The 20736-nt window shown below is 41.9% G+C and overlaps 2 protein-coding genes and 1 non-coding gene across 3 annotated transcripts; 1 reads left to right on the plus strand and 2 right to left on the minus strand.

The window, feature by feature from the left end:
• Positions 1-776: 776 nt before the first annotated feature.
• LOC117597037 (uncharacterized) lies at positions 777-3927 on the minus strand. Its single transcript, XR_008301567.1, has 4 exons — positions 3567-3927; positions 3191-3291; positions 1624-1810; positions 777-1527 (listed from the first exon to the last, which is right to left on the minus strand). It is a non-coding gene; the product is annotated as an uncharacterized LOC117597037 (transcript).
• Positions 3928-5710: 1783 nt separating this feature from the next.
• On the plus strand, positions 5711-8960 carry LOC128318086 (uncharacterized). Its single transcript, XM_053233071.1, has 2 exons — positions 5711-8437; positions 8737-8960. Exons 1-2 carry the CDS (start codon positions 5722-5724, stop codon positions 8934-8936), a joined length of 2916 nt encoding a protein of 971 aa, XP_053089046.1. The 5' UTR covers positions 5711-5721; the 3' UTR covers positions 8937-8960.
• Positions 8961-13228: 4268 nt separating this feature from the next.
• LOC128318163 (dnaJ homolog subfamily B member 4-like) lies at positions 13229-20114 on the minus strand. The gene is made up of 3 exons (XM_053233549.1): positions 20101-20114; positions 19699-19975; positions 13229-14287 (listed from the first exon to the last, which is right to left on the minus strand). The coding sequence occupies exons 1-3, from the start codon at positions 20112-20114 to the stop codon at positions 14057-14059; spliced, it is 522 nt and encodes a 173-aa protein (XP_053089524.1). The 3' UTR covers positions 13229-14056.
• Positions 20115-20736: the final 622 nt, after the last annotated feature.

A 20736-nucleotide genomic window follows, 5' to 3' on the forward strand; every position in this document is an offset into this window, starting at 1 on the left:
TCCTTCACACACTTGGAGTGGAGCAGCCTGTCACTAAAGGAGCTGCCCAGTGCCACCAGAGTCTCATGCATGGGGTGGGAGTCGTTCTCCAGCATACCTGATAGCTTGGCCATCATCCTCCTTTCTCCCACCACCTGCACTGGGTCAAGAGTGCATCCCACGACAGAGCTGGCCCTCTTTATGATTTTATCCAGTCTCTCCCTGTCTGCAGCAGAGATGCCACTACCCCAACAGACAACCCCATAAAAGATAGCAGATGCCACCACAGAGTCAAAAAAAAGTCTTAAGAAGTGCTCCCTGCACTCCAAAAGACCTAAGTCTCCTCAGCAGGTACAGTCTGCTCTGGGCTTTGTTGTAGAGTGCAGTGGAGTTGTCCGTCCAGTCCATTTTATTGTTGAGGTGAACACCGAGGTACTTATATGAGTCCACTATCTCAATGTCCATTCCCTGGATGTTCACCGGTGACCGGGGTAAGTGTCTGTGTCTCCAAAAATCCACCACCAGCTCTTTGATCCGGAGGCAGTTCCGCTGGCACCAGACTACAACGTCCTGGATCAGTTCTCTCTAGTCTGCATCATCCTCCCCAGTGATGAGGCCAACAATTGCAGAGTCAACAGAGAACTTCTGCAGGTGACAGCCTGCTGTGTTGTATCTGAAGTCTGCAGTATAGAGTGTGAAGAGGAATGGAGCCAGGACCGTTCCCTGGAGAGCCCCCGTACTGCAGACTACCATGTCAGACACACAGTTCTGAGCCCTCACATACTGTAGATGGTTGGTAAAGTAGTCCAGGATCCAGGATGCAAGGTGCTGGTCCACCCCTGTGTGTTCCAGCTTGTCTTTTAGAAGTACAGGCTGTATAGCGTTGAAAGCACTGGAAAAATCAAAAAACATGATTCTGACAGTGCTCCCAGGCTTGTCCAGGTGAGAGAGGGCCCTGAGCCCTACAGGCCAGCGGCTCTGACATCCCACCTGATGAAGACTCTGGAGAGGCTGGTCCTTGTGCATCTCCGTGATCTGGGGAGCCCATCAATGGACCCACTCCAGTTTGCATACAAGCCTGGCATTGGGGTGGATGAGCTAATATTTTTCATAAAATAGTAAAATGTCTCACTTTAAACATTTCATATGATGTCTATGCTCTGTTGCGAATAAAATGTGGGTTTATGTGATTTGTAAATCTTTGCATTCTCTTTTTATTCGCATTTTACAAAGCGTCCCAATCTTTTTGGAAATGGCGTTATATATTAAAAGTGAATGTTAAGCTGCCCCAAACCCTGATATTAACAATTCATCATAATAATATCTCCAAAAATAATAATATCAACTGAAAGCCTCTATAAAAAGTACTAAATACTAATCACTGTTCTGTTAGAAATGAATTAAAATGTTTGCACAGGTGGGGGCTCATTCAGACTCACCACCACATGCTCTGTACAGTGTGCTCTTCACACCAGTCCTGACACCATTCTTTGTCTTTGCCACTGGGTTACACACCGCCATGTCCTTTATAGCCTCTGGTGCAATTCCCTGTAATATAATAATGATGATGAAAAACAATTAATTGACAAAAGTCATTTCAAACTGCTAGTCCAACTTCAAGTGTAACAAATATTAATATGTGACCTGTGTCCCAGGTCTGCAGTGAGCTGGTGCATGACAGAGGCAATGGCACCGTCCTGAAGCCCACGGTACTGTAGTGAGAAGTTTGGAACAGAAATGCCACTATGTCATTGTGCGGTGCTTTCCCAGCAGAGAAGGAACATGACATGCACTTCAGTACCAAGGGAAACTCTTGAGAATCGAGTGTAACCTGATCACAGAGACATGACAATGAGTGTTTTTGCTGCACAACGTTTTTTACATTTCATTCTATCTACAAAGAGTAATGGAATATAAACTTAAAGATTACAGTAACTCAGTAATTACAGCAAGTGTATAAGCTTTGAACATGAAGCTCAGTCTTTCTTGTCCTCAAACAGCCCACTTCTGTTTTTAAAGATATGCACAAACTTGTCTTTTGGAGTTTAGTGACACAAAATCTCTGACATCAGACTGAGAAACACACTGAACCACAGTGGATAATCTGCGGTTTTATCATTTATAAATTTACATATGCAAAAGTATACAGATGACATCATGAGCCACAACAGCTGTTCCCTTATGGTGTACACTCAGTCAGCACTTTATTAGGAACACTAGACTAACACTGGGTAGGGCTCTCAGTCCCTTTGCTCTCCAAACAGCCTCAATTCTTCATAGCATGGATTCCACAAGATTTTGGAGATGTTCCTTTGAGATTCTGGTCCATGTTGAGATGATCGCACAGATTTTTCTGGTGCACTTTCAATCCAGGACGTCTATTGGATTCAGATCCGGTGGCTGGGAAGGCCACTGAAGAAGAACACTGAAGTCGCTGTCATGTTCATGAAACCAGTTTGAGACGACTTTTGCTTTGTGACATGGTGCATTATCATACTGGAATAATAAGCCATTAGAAAATGGTAAATTGTGGCCATGAAGGGATGCACATGGTCAGCAACAATACTCAAATAGGCTGTGGCATTCAAGCGATGATGGATTGGTATTAACGGGCTCAAAGTGTGCCAAGAAAACTTTCCACACACCATTACACCACCTCCACCAGCCTGGACTGTTGAAGGCAGGTTGCGTCCATGGACTCATGTTGCTGGTGCCAAATTCTGACCCTACCATCTGTGAGCCTCAGCAGAAATCCAGATTCATCAGGCCAGGCTGCGTCTCTCCAGTCTTCTTCACCTGTCCAGTTTTGGTGAGCCTATGCACACTGCAGCCTCAGCTTTCTGTTCTTGGCTGACAGAAGAGGAACCCTACGTGGTCTTCTGCTGTTGTAGCCCATCCGCCTCAAGGTTTCGACGTGTTGTGCGTTCTGAGATGCTTTTCTGCTCATCACGAACAGCTCGAACCCATCTGGCCATTCTCCGTTGATCTCTCTCACCGACAAGGAGTTTCTACCTACAGAACTGCCGCTCAATCAATGATTTTTGTTTTTCGCACCGTTCTGTGTAAACTCTACAGACTGTTGTGTGTGAAAATCGCAGGACATCAGCAGTTATAGAAATACTCAAACCAGCCCGTCACCAACAATCATGCCATGGTAAAAGTCACAGAGATCACACTTACTCCACATTCTGATGTTTGATGTGAACATTACCTGAAGCCCTTGACCTGTATCTGCATGATTTGATGGTTCCGGTGCTGCCACATGATTGGCTGACTGGATAACTGCATAAATGAGCAGGTGTACAGTTGTTCCTAATAAAGTGGTCAGTTTGTGTATGTTAATAAGGCTGTACATACAGGCTTTCTAAACAACCATAAGCATCAGACACAATAACAATAACCAAAATATTTTTTTTACTTTTACAGTTTACAATTTAAATAAAAGACAAACTGAGACAAAAGGATAAAAAAAAGCAAACAATAATAATAATATTACCGACCGACAGTTTAATCTAAACTACAGACACTCTCATTTTAATATTATTATTATTTATTATTATTAATAATAATTTATTATTGATATTTACCTGCCCAGTTTTTATATCTAAAAATGATAATAATGAAATAATATTAAAATGCTAATCATGCTAAGCTGCTACGTTGTTAAATCAGGTCAGTGTGAGAGACAAAATGGCGGACACGCACAAATTCTGTTCTATTTACACAATATCACCAAAACACTGAAATCATATTTACGCGCTAATTATTTGATTTTGCTCCCGTTTTATTGGAGTTTATTGTATTTTAAGATTAGAAAGCTAATATAAAGTTTGGTGTTAACAGCGTCTTGGCAGCAATAAACCGTCTCGCGCTTCAGCAGCACTGAGCTTCACAGAACAAAGTGGAGCTGCTACGTGATTGGCTGATGGTGCAACAGAGCAGTAAGGTTATTGGTTCCCGCGCCAAATGATTGACACTGGGCCCGCCTCCGATATGGCCGAGTTAAAATAAATAGAAAATGCAGCTTTAGCTAAAGCGAAATTAATTAGCACTTGACACAGAAGCATGAAATGATCCTATGATGATGATGATGATGATGATGATGTGCTTCATCTGCGGCAGCTAGAGAGAGAAAAATAAACACATCCAAACAAGTCTTTAAGTTTATTCTGTTTAATTCAATGAAGAGGAGAGAAAAAAACATCATCATCATCATCATCATCATCACGGATTTAGAACGTAAAGCTGTAAGAGATGGGGGACTGTGACGTCACAAGAGGAGGCTTTGGCGTCACAGGAGGAGAAGGGACAAAAAGTTTCAGGTTCTTTAGTTCAGTTACTGTATTTTACAGATCACATGCCAGGTAAGCTCCTCTAACCCTTATCATTATTATTATTATTATTATTATTATTATTATTATTTGTTGTTGTTGCTGTTTGTTGTTAATAATGAATGAATAATAATTGTGGTGATTAAAAAGCCAGACTTGTTGGTGTGAAAGATGTGAAAGATGAGCTGAGATGAATCCAGGCCTGAGTTTAAACATGGCTTTATTCTGATCACTTTGCTGGAGGACTTTGCTTTAATTAACGGCCTGTTTGTGTTTTTATAGAGAAAGCAATCCGAGAGAAAACACTGAATTCATACCCACGTGATTCAAAGGTGAGTCGAGTTCATGTGAATCAGTTAATCAGTTTGAACATGAACAGCATTCATTTGATTCTGGGACTGAAACAGGATGGGTGCTAATATTTATGCTCGCTGATGTAGTTACTAAAAACTCTACTAGGATTTCAACTCCATGTGCTCTCTACAGATGAGTAAGAAGAAGAGAAGTAGCCAGAGAAGAACAGCTGGAGCGTGCACTCGGGACTCCACATCTGACCAGAGACTGAAGTGTTTCAGGGACATTATGGACGTCGTTCTTCATCTGAGCGAGGAGTATGTTCATTTTTACTGATTTCTGACTCGCAGTAACATTTTATTCAGTTAATTTACACTTGAATAAATGCTGATTTACTGTGTGTGTGCGTGTGTGTGTGTGTTTAAAGAGAATGGAAGGCTGTGACCAGGGACATGACGAAGAAGGTAAGAGTGTTAGAATAATCAATAATGAAGTAGTTTCATTTAGTGTAAGACGCTGTAATGTCACTGATCATATTTCATATTCAAGAAGCTGATTTTCTTTGTCTTTATTTCAAAAGGTCACAAAGTTGGAGTTTGTGGCTCTGTGCACGAAAATCGTGATGTCAGCGGCGTCTTCTGCCATTCGGCGTTTACTGAAGCCTCTCATGGAAAGCTTCGGGATCGATTCGATTCTCCAGGCAAACGACAAGCTGAAGAAAATGCCTGAGTCTAAATGGAGGAAGTGGTCTGACTCAGACACCTCAGCTCAAAGGTAAACTTTACCAACCTGCTGCTCAGATTTCACTCTTAATATTCACAATGATGAACTTTACTGCACTGTTTAATCAACACCGTCTGACCGATCAGAATCCAGGATTCAGCAGCACTGTGATGGAACGACTTACAGTGCTATCAGATGGGTTTTCTGTGTTTTATGATCAGTTGGCTGTGGAATGGAGCGATGGCATAACAAACTATTTTCAGAAAGAGAAAAGAAATTTAACGCTGATTGTCGTTTTTTACTCGCATTCATTTATTTAAATTCATGTGAGCACTGACGTAAAAATAATATGAATTCCCGTTAATCTTCTCTGTTTCCTGTATAAAGATCACCTATGGAGACGTCTGATTTCATCTGTCAGCTCGTTCAGAGAGTCGTCACTCATACAACAGCTGCGATGCTGGAGGCGATCCGGAGAGTGGCATCAGGACGGAGGACGATCTGCTCGGCGAGAGCTTCATCACCTGTAGAAGATCAGATCTCACAGCCAGATCTCAGCATCGCATGCACTAATGAGATCTGTGATAAGATCTTGGCTCTGTGTTACTCTGGTGATTTCGACAGCCCTGGAGGAGAGAAAACTTCAGCAGCGTCGCTAAAGTCCCACCAGGAGGTCCAGGGAATAATGAAGGGCTTGGAAGAAGTTGTCTCCACCAGCAGGTCCCCGTTTGAGTTAACTCTAAAATCCTCGACCCCTGATTCGGTCCCTGTGACGACTAAAGTGATGGCTCCTGATTGTGCTGAGAGGCTTTTCAGTGATCAGTTTCTGAGCAAAGCCACACAAGCAGTCAGAAAAGTTCTTCTGAAAACAGAGGAAAAAATCGCTGCTGCAATGTCGTCCCAAACCTCCGTCCCTGTCCGCAGTGAGACGGAAATGAATTCGCTGACGGAGGAGGTCAAGAGAACAGCCTCAAAAATTCTGTGGGAATTAGTTTTTATACTTTCACAGTCACTGTGTAAAAGTTCATCAGGCGTCAGTTGCAATGCTGCTGACCAGTCTGGACCAGAAGTTGAGAGGAAGAACTTCCTCTCTGGTGCTCGAAAGATCTACGAGAACATCTTCAAGCGGGTGTTTGAGTTCACCTCTGGGCGGAAGCAAGCCATTTCCGAAAAAAACAAGTCGTTCTTGGACGTCTGTCCTAAAACTGCTGCCGAGCTCGAGGGCAGGTCGGAGAACGTCCAGGAGTCTGCTGCTGCTGAACGTTACCTCGATAAAGCCATTCTGGTTGCGAGTGAGATCCTAGAGAAGTGGTTATCTTCAAAAATTTCCACAGGTTTATTCAGCGGGAAAGATTCGGGTTCCAGCACAGAGTCGTCACCGACGGCGTCAGTAGATCTGGATCGAGTCACTGCTGAAATCGTAAATACGGTGATCAGCGGAATGGCTCTCGAGATCGGAACAACTGACATGGAAAACGGATCGGATGCTCAAGTAGGTGAAGCTCAGGTGAGTGATGCTGATGCTCGCCCAGCTCCCTACTCGGAGAAATCCTCAGATGTTATCACAAAGCACCGAAGTCTTGCTGGATTCAGAGAGAAAAAGAGACCGTCGTGCTCGAGCCTGGAGAACGCAGCAGCAGCAGCAGCAGCAGCAGTGACTGATGCTCAGAGCCTCGTGTCCATCAGCGAAGCTCCAAACCTGCAGGCTGTTATTGACAGCTGCACTGAGGAGCTGATTGAAAAGAACGCAGATTTATTACTGCGTGACGAGCTGCCGGCCAAGTCCCGCTCTTCTAAAGTACCTTGGTTCAGACGGTTTGCGTTCTTGCAGCCGCGTAAATCCGGTCGTCTGAGGTCTGAGGTGAGCAGTTCTGTCCCTCTGAGGTCTAAGGAGTTCCTCGATAAAGCCACTCAGATGGTGAGTGAAATGCTGCTCAGAAGGCTGTCGACAGCAGATTCCTCGAGATGCTCGTCAGAAGATGAGCAGAGTGCCGTTAGTACTGCAGATTCGCTCGTCAGCGTTTTATACGAATGCGATGAGTCTGTGAAAGATGAGACTAAGAGCTCTGACGCTCTCGAAGCCTTTTCCTGCCTCTTTGATGTCAGAGAAGCAGAATCTGCCAAAAAGCCACAGAACATCTTGAGAAAAGTGCGAAGTCTCCTTCAGGCGTTTTTCTCAAAGGCATCTAAAGCTCTGAGCTCTCCCACACACGAGGAAAGGGTGGAGGAGCAGGTGGACCTGGACCTGTGCACCAACAGCGTCATTACTGAGGTCACTGATTTGTTAAGGAGTGAGCTGACAGCTCCTCCTACAGTGAAGAACGATGACGCCCATTTCCAGACCGAATCCACCAGGTGTGTGAGTGACCTAATCTTCCGAATGGTGGAATCCTGTCCTCTGCTGCCCTCACAATTCCCAAAGGAACGTCTCATGAAAGTGTCGTCAGCGTTAAATCTGCAGATCCTTTCTACTGAGATTTCCCAAACTGTTAGCGCCACCGTGCGGCAGTTTATAGATGCAGACAGGAAGTCGAGGCCTTCAGTCCAGAACAGTTCATTCGCTCCTCTGCACCTTTTCACTGTGGTGCGCAATCAGCTGAAGGCTTTCTTCACTTCCTTCTCTAAACATGTTGCTGACGATGAAAGGACAGATGCGTCAGCGCAGTCAGACGGGGATGAGGATCGTGTCACTCCCATCTACCTCAGTGAGGATGGCACGGTTCATGAGCTAACAGAGATGGAGGATCTTTCTCCAAAGGAGATGATCCATCGACGAGCACGTGCTTCAAAGGATGTAATTCCAAAACCCCCCTTAAGGGACGTGGATAGGGCAGATGTTGGCCAGTGCTCATCGGATTCTGTTCCAGGGAGAGAGAACAACATGTTACGCTCCATCCAGTTACCTTCCGAGTGCGTTTACATGTTTGCAGAGGAGTCCATCAAGGCTTTACTGAAGAATGTGCTAAACGCCGGGCCGAGTGCAGGAAATGAAGCACAGGAAATCAGCTTCATGGACAAATCAACGGGTTGTCCGTTTGCTACAGTGCTCGCACATGAAATCGAGGATGCTGGGACTTCCTCTAAGTCTCCTCAGCTATCAGCAGCTCCCTGTAAGTCTTTAAAATGAAATGAACCCGCGATTTTTGACCACGTTTACGCTACGTGTCTTTTTAGTGTACAAAACGTAATTTGACCTTCATTAGTACTCTGTATTCTGTACTTTAAATAAGAATAAATGCTAATAATGATCCTGTTTATTTATGACGTTAGCTGATGATTTTTAAATAGCGTGACGATCGTGTTTAAGAGTTTTCGCTTTTATCCATTCCTGCACCGTGTGTCCTGATAATGAGCTAAAAGAGCAGTTTTTGTCATTTTGCTGTAACTCTGCTTCTTCTCATGTTTCCAGCTTCACACACAGAATCGAGGGCCTCGGGGCGGTTCTTCAGGAGCGCTCGCAGAATGCTTGGCCGGATCTTCTCCCCCATCTGCAATTTCTTCGACAGACACCCCAACTTTAAAGCTGTGTGTTTTGGTGTGTTAATGGGTTCTATTGCGTGTTTTTGTGTGGGTGTGCTTGTGTTTACTTCGGTGTTACTGTTTACATAATAAACACATGTAATGTACTGAAATGTTTTTCCTTTGTTCCTCGTCCCACAGCGCAACATGAACCAACAATGAATTATACACACACACACACACACACTAAAAACAGAATATAATAAAATCTAGTAAAATATATAATTCAATTCAATTTTATTTTATTTGTATAGCACTTTTAACAATGTACATTGTCACAAAGCAGCTTTACAGAAATAAACACAATCAAATTAAATCTAAATTAATTGTTAATGTGTGAATTTACCCCTAATGAGCAATCCAGAGGCAATGGTGGTGAGGAAAAACTTCCTGAGACAATATGAGGAAGAAACCTTGAAAGGGACCAGACTCAAAAGGGAACCCATCCTCATCTGGGTGCTAACGGATAGTGCGATTATAAATAAATCACCTCTATAACTGTGTACTGTATGGACAAATAGTGCAATTGTGCAACCAGTAAATTCATCACAGTTTTCACAGAGGTCCTCCGTCATGTGCACACCAAGAAACTTGGAGCTTTTGGCTCTCTCCACAGTTGTGCAGTGGTGAGTGGTCCACGTGGGTCCTCCTGAAGTCGACACTCATCTCTTTAGTCTTAATCTAACTTACTCTTTTAAGTGTCAAGCAGGGAGCGCACTTCAGCAGTCATCCACGGTTTGTGGTTTGCACGCGTGGTGATGGTCTTGAAGGAAGTCGCATCATCTATCGCACCATCTTGCTGATGGTGCCAGTCACTGATGCTGTGTATTCCTCCAAGTCTGTGCGCTTACATTTTTATTTTTATGTGAATTATCTTCATCCTGAAAAAATCTCACCGTTAAAGCGACAAATAAACAAACAGCGCGTTTCCTCTTTTTTTCATAAACTCGCGCAAACAACGCCAAGGCTTCAACAGCGCCGAGTGCGCATGCGCACATACAGCCACGCACAGAGGCGCACCTACGTCACACAGAAACTCATTTACCTGAGTCAGGTGAACGACATGCATATGATTATTAATGCTCATCAAACAAACAAACAAACACGTACAATAACTAACTAACTAACTTACATTTAACATTTAAATTTACACCAAACAAACAAATCAATCATAAATAAAAAAATAACACACACACAGACACACACACACACACACTCACACACCGATCAGCCATAACATTATGACCACCTGCCTAATATTGTGTTGGTCCTCCTTTTGCTGCCAAAACAGCCCTGACCCCTCGAGGCATGGACGCCAATAGATCCCTGAAGGTGTGCTGTGGTATCTGGCACAAAGACGTTAACAGCAGATCCTTTAAGTCCTGTAAGTTGCGAGGTGGGGCCTCCATGGATCGGACTTGATGGCCAGCACACCCCACAGATGTTCGACTGGATTTAGATCTGGGGAATTTGGAGGCCAAATCAACACCTTGAACTCTTTGTCATGTTCCTGAAACCATTCCTGAACAATTTTTACAGTGTAGCAGGGCGCATTATCCTGCCGAAAGAGGTCACTTCCATTAGGGAATACTGTTACCATGAAGGGGTGTACCTGGTCTGCAGCAATGTTTAGGTAGGTGGTATGTGTCAAAATAGCATCCACATGAATGACAGGACCCAAAGTTTCCCAGCAGAACATTGCCCAGAGCATCACACTGCCTCCGCCGGCTAGCGTTCTTCCCATAGTGCATCCTGGTGCCATCTCTTCCCCAGTAAACGATGCAATTTGGCCGTTGTCTCTCTAATCCTTACGCTTGCCCATTTTTCCTGTTTCCAACACATCAACTTTGAGAACCGACTGGTCACTTGCTGCCTAATATATCTCAACCCTTGACAGGTGCTATTGTAATGACATAATCAATATTATTCACTTCACCTGTCAGTGGTCATAATGTTATGGCTGATCGGTGTATACACACATATACATACACTGCTCAAAAAAATTAAAGGAACACTTTGAAAACACATCAGATCTCAATGGGGAAAATATCATGCTGGATATTTATACTGATATAGACTGGGTAATGTGTTAGGAACGAAAGGATGCCACATCGTTTGATGGAAATGGGGGTCGTCTCATTGTTGCCCATCTAGTGCACCTGTTGTTAATTTCATTAACACCAAAGCAGCTAAAACTGATTAACAACCCCCTCTGCTACTTAACTGACCAGATCAATATCCCAGGAGTTTAATTGACTTGATGCTATACTCTGATTAAAAAGTGTTCCTTTAATTTTTTTTGAGCAGTGTATATATATATATATATATATATATATATATATATATATATATATATATATATAGAGAGAGAGAGAGAGAGAGAGAGAGAGAAAGAGAGAGAGAGAGAGAGATTAATGCATTAGTACAATGTATTAGTGTATTTTTAATTTACTTCTAATAAATAACTAATTAATTAACACTGAATATGTGCAAATGCATTTGGGTAAATGAAATGCATATTAATGCTAATAAAACAACCAAACAAAGATAAATGATAATTAAATAAATAGTAAAAAAGGAAAAAATAATGATAATAAAAAGGAAAAAAATACTAAATTAGTAGACAAAAAAGTAAACATTACTTAATGGATTAACTAATTAAGCATGTCAGTTAGTAATGTGTCTCGAACACAAAGCATGATAGATATGCACTTTAAAAGTACAAGATTAAACTAAATAAATAAATAAATATGTATAATATAGATTATAATATATTATTATTAGTAACAGTAGTATTTATAATAATAATTTAATAATAATTTAAACTGTGATATTTTTAATAGAAACAATTAAGGACTAAAAATGTCTTTCGATTGATGAATCTGAGTCAGTAGCTATTAATGTCTTAAACACAACATGAGGGATTTAAGCTGCACTGTATGAACATTAAAAGAGGTAAAACAGAGTTTTGACGTGGATTTTTTTTTGGTTTGAAGTGGAGTTTTACATTCCCTCCATCTGAACAAACAACGCTGTGTCACAGTAGAATTACAGAAATGATTCAACACGCCTCATCCTTCTACTATATTTATATAATTTTTAAATTATTAATGCTAAATAACATACAGTGAAATTTTAAATATCGATGTTAAAACCCTGAATTGATTCATATGAAGATGAAGGAAGCTCAAGGATAATCGAGGTAAATTTGTGCAACTGAATGGGGCCCCCAAATCACTAAACCCGCCCCTGTATCCAAACTGTAAGTTTAACATTTAAAAAAAATCACATAAATGTAAATATATATAACCAGGAAAATGAGTGATATTAGTGTCTCATCAGTTACAGAAACAAGCACTGACGCATGACGACACTCCCGATGCTCATCGTGATACTAATATATTGCGATATCAGTATATCATTATATTGCTGGACTCTATCAGAATATCATCTCGTCCCCCAGCATCATGCGATTTCTCCTCTAACGGTCTGTATTTTGGGTAAATTTGTCTCAGAGAAAGCAATCCCATGATTCCGTTCACAAGATAAGCGTTAAATCAAAGATCGATTTACACCTGTAATGTAATTGTTTAAAACCATGATCTCATGAGACATAATAATGTTGTAAACCATAATACAGGTTATGTGATAATTGTGAGCTGAAGCTTCGGTATCGGTACACACCTGTTCCATGCTGCACTTTAAACATGTGGCGTCCCCTAGTGGACAGGTGACATGTCTATTACAGCAGCACGCTCAACATCTGTAGATCTCAACGCTCTCAGGGTCGAAGTAACACAACTAAAGATCGCCCTGTATACCCTCAAACAAGACAAAACATGTTCACTTCCTTTTTCCATCCCGAAACAAAATTACTAAAAAAATCCAGACTAAAACCAACAATAACCAAGAAACTAATATGACTAAAAACTATTATTCTTGTCAAGAGACTAAAATGAAAACTAAATATAAATTAGTCTCCAAAATGAACACATTAGCACTGACTCTCTCACAGCACAACTGATGCAGTACCTTTGTGCAAAAGTTCCCAAAATAATTCAAGCCACGAATCCCTTTAACTGTTAAAAAAATATAAATAATATAATAATAAATATAAAAATAAAATATATAAAAAATAATATTTAAAAAAACATGGCCCCCTTAGCAGGAATTTATTTTATAAATATAATCCAATTATTCAGTTATTCAAATATTAGGCCTTAGAGCTTTTTTTAAAATACTTTTTTCAATTTAACAATTTTTTTTATAGAATTGACAAACGATTAACAAATAAAAGAAATACTATAATAACTTTTAAGAAATCTGTCTAAGCTTCCCGGATGCTATTTTGAGAAGCACGGTCTTAAGCCATATTTATTTTTTGTATCTTTGGCACAAAATGCACTTTTTCACTACATAACTGTTAGGCTAAGGCTCAATATTAACATCTACATTTTTTGCATTTTGGGAGAATAAAAATGCACCTGTACAGTCCACGTTTCTGATTTTTTATAAATGTGACCTTGGTTCAAGGCTGTCTGCTTTAGCAAGTGAGACCACATTAGGTGTATGGAAATTCACAAATACAATTTATGAAGTTTGATGGCTCACTAAGAATAAAGAAATAAAACATTAGCTATGAGACGGGAAGTTAAATGGATATTCCTATACAGCCACTTGTGGTTAAATGTGTTTGAGATTCCTCTGTAAGCATATTCTGTATTTTACAAAGATACCTACAGTGTTTTGCTTTCAGATTTTTCCAAATAAACCACGTTAGAAAGCAGCCTTTAAAAAATCTGAATCAGGCTCCTAACTGCACTTCAATATTTTGACCTGTCCATGATAATAATATTGTGCTGAATATTGCGGTATATCGTATAATCATGATATTCGAATATCGGTACACGCCTTACTCCAACATTACCCATTCAAATAAGAAGGAAAACAATGCAGGCTGCGAGTAAAGGAGTCAAATCTGACGTTTACTTTCAGAGATGAAGATTCCACTTGCACGTTTATGACTTTATTTGGGCATGCAACATATTTTTTAAAAAAGCACAAACACTGACTAACTAGATAAAAAATAGAAATTGCACATTGTTTATGGGGCGTAGTGGCGATTTGTCCGAGTGTTGGATCGGGAGAGATGGCGAGCGTCAGTGTGGTGCGCCGTTTAACGCCGCCGCAGTCCTGCTGCGTTCCCTTCATCAAGCGGGTAAATGGCGTTTCAGCACGTCCTTGGCGATGGACGGCAGACTGTCCGGAAAGTTCACGTCAAACTCGACTATGGGATCTCCTCTTTGCTCAGGGTTCTTGGGGAAGGGCAGCCCCTGTCCCGCTACGATCTTCCTCATTCCCGGTTTGATGACCTCCGTGATCTTCATATTGCACGTTTTCCCGTCTATCGTGGAGACCGTAACCGAGCAACCACACAATGACTGCAATCACAGAAATGGGGGGAAAAAAAATCAGTCATAGCATTTTTCCATTACAATTGTTACGTTCTGAACACTTTTCCTGTATCGCAAAAGTTACGCTGACACTGGAGACTCCTTCCCTAAATATTAAATAAACGTCTCCTTACAGAGAAATTCACCATATCAACAATTACACAACATGTTTTTATTCTGTTTATTATTAGACTTCGGTTATGGTACCACCTTGGAATGAGTCGTTACTATGGAAATGTTGACGTATTAGAACGAGCACATTAAAACACACCTATGATCTGAGTGTAGCTGAACGCTGGCCAACAAGTCGACATTAATCTTTTGCGTCACCCCAACATATTCCTTCTGGTAAAGATTTTTCTGTGATTATTCTGTGACTACATTTTGACCTTAGCCATAGATTTGGACCTTTTCCACCCTACGCTCACACTAACGAGACAAAGCGGCAGTTTTATTTTCTACGTTTGTGCGTAAGGCAGAGCCACGATTTCAGGAACAAGCCACATTTGAACTGATTTTTTCTCAATTCTATTTAAATTAGTTATGAAGCTGTACTGTCACAAATCCAGACGATTCCTCAGACCAATCCGATGGCACGTATGGTCCGACATTTCTTCCATTCCCTGCTCACGACTTAAATTTAATTTCTAATTTCCTAATTGCAATTAGTTCCTGCAAAAATGGAAGAAAAACGTACAACTGTGGTTTCATCTTATCCTGTCATATACGACCTTTCATTAAACGTTCATTAAACATTACGAAGAAAAATAAAGCTCGGAAGGAAGTAACAGAGATCGTTGGTGACTCTGGTGAGTGGACGTAGCTAAAACAGTTAGTTTGCTTTGCTAATCTGAGTGAAGCTAGTACTACACCAAGCACGTACACATTAGATGATTAGTGCATTATTTAACTTGTGCGTTAGGTTAGTTAGATTTAGAAGCTATATATAGCTACTGTCATTTCTCATCAGAGGCAATGAAAAAGTGGCTGTTCAGGTCATGCCCACAAGGGACAAAGGTCAAGCAATGCTTGCTTGTGTGAACGTAGGTTTAAACACACATGTGACATAAGCAGTTGCTAGTTGTATAATAAATTAGCTGATGCTGCTTCTATTCACATTAATAAAAGTGATAAAAGTGACTTTTAATCTCGGAAACAGTAAAAGCTGATTAACATTAAATGTAGTCAGATTTAATACAAACATAGCAGCACACATGGGAGTAAAAATCTGCCCAGCTTTGACTTCACACTCGTTCTGCCATGGAAGGAGCTAGGGTTAGGGTTAGGGTGTCCAGAACAGTTTAGGTGGGTGAGCCCTCGTCTTTTGGCACTTAACATCTGAGATCAACTCTCACTGCTCATACTTCACATTACATAACAGACCTAAAGTAGCTGTAATACCTCCTGCCGTAACAACATCACCACTGTACAAGTGCACTAGAATAGGATAGTGCTAAAGTGGAACTGTGACAAGCAGGAGGGAGGGGCCAGGCTGTGAGGATACACACCTGGCACTGAGTTGGCAAATCAGCGGGAGAGAGGGATAAAGGAGCGGCTGGAGACGCCGAGGGAGAGAGAGATGCACGCGTGTTTTATGTTTGCCTTACATTTGTGTTGTACGTTCGGTTTATGTTTGTGTGTCGATTCCCGCCAACTCTTTGCATGTCCTTGACTTTTGGTACAGGAACATTGTTTTCAAAATACTATAATCTATAATAAATGTCCATCTATTAATACCACAGCGCTGCAGAATTCCTGACTCTGATTAGTCATAAAGTGTTGATTAATTTTCTATACTATATTAAACGTAATTATAAACTGATAAAAAGTTCTTTACTGCAATAATTGGCAAATTGTTGTGGAATAAGAGGAATTAAACACTTTGTGGAGGACAGAGGACAGGAGGCTGAGTACAGGAATGTGGTGGACAGTTTGTTTTTTGGAGTGGTGCGAACTAAATCACCTGCAACGCAACATCACAAAGACCAAGGAGTTGGTGGTGGATATCAGGAGGCAAAGGAACCGTCCGAACCCAATCAGCATCCGGGAAACAGAGGTGACAGACATTGTTGAGGACTACAAGTACCTGGGCATCTACATAGACAATAAGATGGACTAGACTAAAAACACTGAGGCTCTGTACGAGAAAGGTCTGAGTTGCCTGTATCTTCTCAGGAGACTATGATCTTTCAGTGTCTGCAGAACTATGCTGCAGATGTTTTATCACACGGTGGTGGCCAGCGTCATCTTCTATGCTGTAGTGTGCTGGGGCAGCAGGATTAAGGCGGCCGATGCCAATAGACTCAATAAGCTAATCAGGAAAGCGGGTTCTGTCCTGGGAGTGGAACTGGAGTCTTTGGTGGAGGGGTCAGAGAGGAGGATGTTGAGGAAACTACTCAGTATAATGGACACTGTCTCACCCTGCACGCCACACTGGAGGCACATCAGACCACCTTCAGCCATAGACTAAGACCACCAAGGTGTACCACAGAACGCCACAAGGGGTCTTTTATACCAATGGCAAACAATCCTATAACTCCTCCCCCTTCCGCAGGGAGTAAAGTTGTAAGATAAGGTAAGACAAGATAAGATAAGATAAGATAAGATAAGATAATCCTATTTGTCTCCAGTGGGGAAATTTGCATTGTTACAGCAGCAGATATAAAGATATACATAAAAAAAAAAAAAGTAAATATAAAAAATACAAAAGAGAATGCACAAAAACACAAACACACAACAGTATTAAAGTGACACTGCATTATTGCACTGTTCCCATGAGATGGGTGATTACCAAAGATTTACTTTCCAGTTAGTACCAGACATTTATTGTCTAGTTAAGTGGTGGGGTCTGCTGGGAGCAGTGCTGGTTGTACAGTCTCACAGCAGCAGGGAGGAAGGACCTGCGATACCGCTCCTTCACACACTTGGGGTGGAGCAGCCTGTCACTAAAGGAGCTGCCCAGTGCCACCAGAGTCTCATGCATGGGGTGGGAGTCGTTCTCAAGCATTCGTGATAGCTTGGCCATCATCCTCCTTTCTCCCACCACCTGCACTGGGTCAAGAGTGCATCCCATGACAGAGCTGGCCCTCTTTATGATTTTATCCAGTCTCTCCCTGTCTGCATCAGAGATGCCACTACCCCAACAGACAACCCCATAAAAGATAGCAGATGCCACCACAGAGTCAGAAAAACAAAGTCTTAAGAAGTGCTCCTTGCACTCGAAAAGACCTAAGTCTCCTCAGCAGGTACAATCTGCTCTGTGCTTTGTTGTAGAGTGCAGTGGAGTTGTCCATCCAGTCCATTTTATTGTTGAGGTGAACATCGAGGTACTTATATGAGTCCACTATCTCAATGTCCATTCCCTGGATGTTCACCAGTGACCGGGGTAAGTGTCTGTGTCTGCGAAAATCCACCACCAGCTCTTTGGTCTTGCTGCCATTGATCTGGAGGCAGTTCCGCTGGCACCAGACTACAACGTCCTGGATCAGTTCCCTGTATCATCCTCCCCAGTGATGAGGCCAACGATTGCAGAGTCAACAGAGAACTTCTGCAGGTGACAGCCTGCTGTGTTGTATCTGAAGTCTGCAGTATAGAGTGTGAAGAGGAATGGAGCCAGGACCGTTCCCTGCAGGGCCCCCGTACTGCAGACTACCATGTCAGACACACAGTTCTGAGCCCTCACATACTATGGACGGTTGGTAAAGTAGTCCAGGATTCAGGATGCAAGGTGCAGGTCCACCCCTGTGTGTTCCAGCTTGTCTTTCAGAAGTACAGGCTGTATAGCGTTGAATGCACTGGAAAAATAAAAAAAACATGATTCTCACAGTGCTCCGAGGCTTGTCCAGGTGAGAGAGGGCAGGAGGAAGATGACTGCATCATTCACCCCAATGACAGGCTGGTATGCAAACTGGAGTGGGTGCACTGATGGGCTCACCAGATGACGGTGATGCACAAGGACCAGCCTCTCCAGAGTCTTCATCAGGTGGGATGTCAGAGCCGCTGGCCTGTAGCTGTAACATCGGACACTGAGAATAATAGTATCACTATCAAATGTGATACCATTATTGTCCAATATCACTATTGTTACTATTTATTACTTTTCAATATCACTGACAGTACATCTGTGAATAATAATGTGCAATACCATGGGCATTATCATTTTTCTGCTATTATACCATTTGAATGTGGAATACTAAGTGCAATATCGTGAGTAATGTCACTTTCTACTTTTCACTCTACTTTTCAACTTCTCCACTTATCTTTTTGTGTACTTACTTATTTCTTTTACTCAAGTATCCACCCCCCCCCCTTTTTTTTTGCTATTCCATTACGCAATGTGGTTATTTTTACTACTTCATTTATTACTATATTGTCTTTTATTCCTATATTGTTGTGATATATCTGTTTGAGCAACTTCTAGCACAAGAATTTCCCTCGGCATGAATAAACTTCTATCTTATGTTCTGTTATAGGAAAATAATCATCATCAGAGTCGTAACAGTAACTCTGCTTTGTGTCAGGCCGCATCACACCACCCCGTTGTTGATTATTTTCCTGTAACAGCACATCCCCAAGTGTTTTATTCCTTACTTACTATATATCGGTGATTATATTTAATACTGTAGATCGATGAAGGATGATATTTATTGTGTGCTGAGGTGCAGGATAATGAGGTGACTCCTACTGTGTAGAATTGGCCTTTTCACAAAAACTGTCAACATCTGTAAATATCTGTTTAAACGACTCTCAACATAATAGGATGATCTGTCACTATCCTCAGCTTCTGTAAACATCTGTTAACATTTCTAAATGCACATAATCAACAACTCAACAACTTTAACTGTACCTCAAAACATCAATTTATATCTGCACACATACATAAACATCTGGTAACATAATCCTCGATATCTGAACCGATCAGTAAACAGCTGAAAAACGCAATCATAAACTTCAACATGGGTAAACGTCTGTTAATTTAACATTACACTCAACATCTGGACATAACAAACATCTATTAACATGACTCTCAACATCTTTATTAACGCCCCTCCCCCCCCCCCAAACACACACACACACACACACACACACACACACACACATCTGTAAACCTCTATTAACAACAACACCTGTAAACATCTTTTAAAATGATCCTAAACATCTATGCACGTGACCAACATCTCTTAATATGACCCTCAATATCCATGAATATGATCCCAGAAAAAAGTCCATTAACATGAGCCTCAACATCTGTAAACAGATATGCAAACATGCGTTAATAAAGCCCTGAACATCCGTAAACATCTGTATTCTGTAGCTAAAAGCTGAAACAGCTGTATTAAGTGTTTAATGTTTTACGGCAGCTGGAGACAGACTGGGGCATTTGGGCCCGGGATGCCCACCTGGCGCAGACTGATGCGGACGGGGTAGACGATGTCGGACCCTTCCCTCCTGAAGTGCGGGTGCGGCTTGTCCTTGATGACGAAGACGATGTTGGCGGGGATGCAGCCGGGGGACTCGTCGCCCTCCCGTGGGAACGTGATCTTGGTGCCCTCCTTCCAGCCGCGCTTGATCTCGATGGACAGGATCTTGTCCTCGGTGCATGTGGTGCGGCCGTCAGCATTCAGCCGACGGCGTGAGATCTTCATGCGCTTGGTACTTATGCCGAGACAAGTCACCCTTCAACACATCCTTCATAAATATAATACCTTTATCCAGCCGCCTTTTCTTAAATATGGACTTGTTTCTATGTAGAATATATTGATTGTTTCAGATTGAACAGCTGAAAAATTATGTTTAAACACAAGTTTCCAGGCATCTAACGTTTGCGTGTGAAAGCAGGATCATTTAGCGGGGAGTTTGCTGCACATGAAATCACAAGATACAGTAAGGAAACCTGTGACGTGACGTAAGTCGGGGTTTGCGTACCTGGGTCCACAGCTGGCATTTTGACTGCAGTCGGGTTTCTGCCTCAATAGCAGCGGAGATCTTTCGTGACACCTTTAGGCTCTCCAAGTGGCACTGTTGCTTATAGCTGGGCTCAAAATCTATAGGAAATTTAAATCTGTATCTGTCAACAGGCAACTGAGGAAACTCAGGGGCACCAGGGTGTTCAATAATGTCTCTACATATGTCTCTATGTATTTCAGGAAGGCACTGGTAAGCGAGCACAGACCCAAAAGGCACAGGGCCAAATGTAGAGTCCACCAAATCAAGGCCCTCATGTCCGTGCAGCAATCTGCATATCCCCAGTTGTCGAAGTTCGTCTTTCAGTTTCTCCCCGCTGGCCATGACGTGAGGAACTGGAAGAGGCCCTGACATAAAAGTGAGATCTGTCAGATTTAATTTAGATTTCATTATAACATCACACCTTTCACATTCTAGCAGACAACCACACTTATCACCTCCATGTACATGTACAACCCCCTTTCCAAAAAATT

This window comes from Pangasianodon hypophthalmus, chromosome 4 (assembly GCF_027358585.1).
Source record: "Pangasianodon hypophthalmus isolate fPanHyp1 chromosome 4, fPanHyp1.pri, whole genome shotgun sequence".
Classification (NCBI taxonomy): domain Eukaryota; kingdom Metazoa; phylum Chordata; class Actinopteri; order Siluriformes; family Pangasiidae; genus Pangasianodon; species Pangasianodon hypophthalmus.

What these genes read in the sequence shown, in the direction of transcription:
- LOC128318086 (XM_053233071.1), top strand. Translation starts at nt 5,722, where the DNA reads ATGGAGACGTCTGATTTCATCTGTCAGCTCGTTCAGAGAGTCGTCACT. An exon ending in TCAGCTATCAGCAGCTCCCT is followed by an intron (nt 8,438 to 8,736) that starts GTAAGTCTTTAA and finishes TCATGTTTCCAG; the next exon opens with CTTCACACACAGAATCGAGG.
- LOC128318163 (XM_053233549.1), bottom strand. An exon ending in TCCGCATCAGTCTGCGCCAG is followed by an intron (nt 14,288 to 19,698) that starts GTGGGCATCCCG and finishes CTGTGATTGCAG; the next exon opens with TCATTGTGTGGTTGCTCGGT.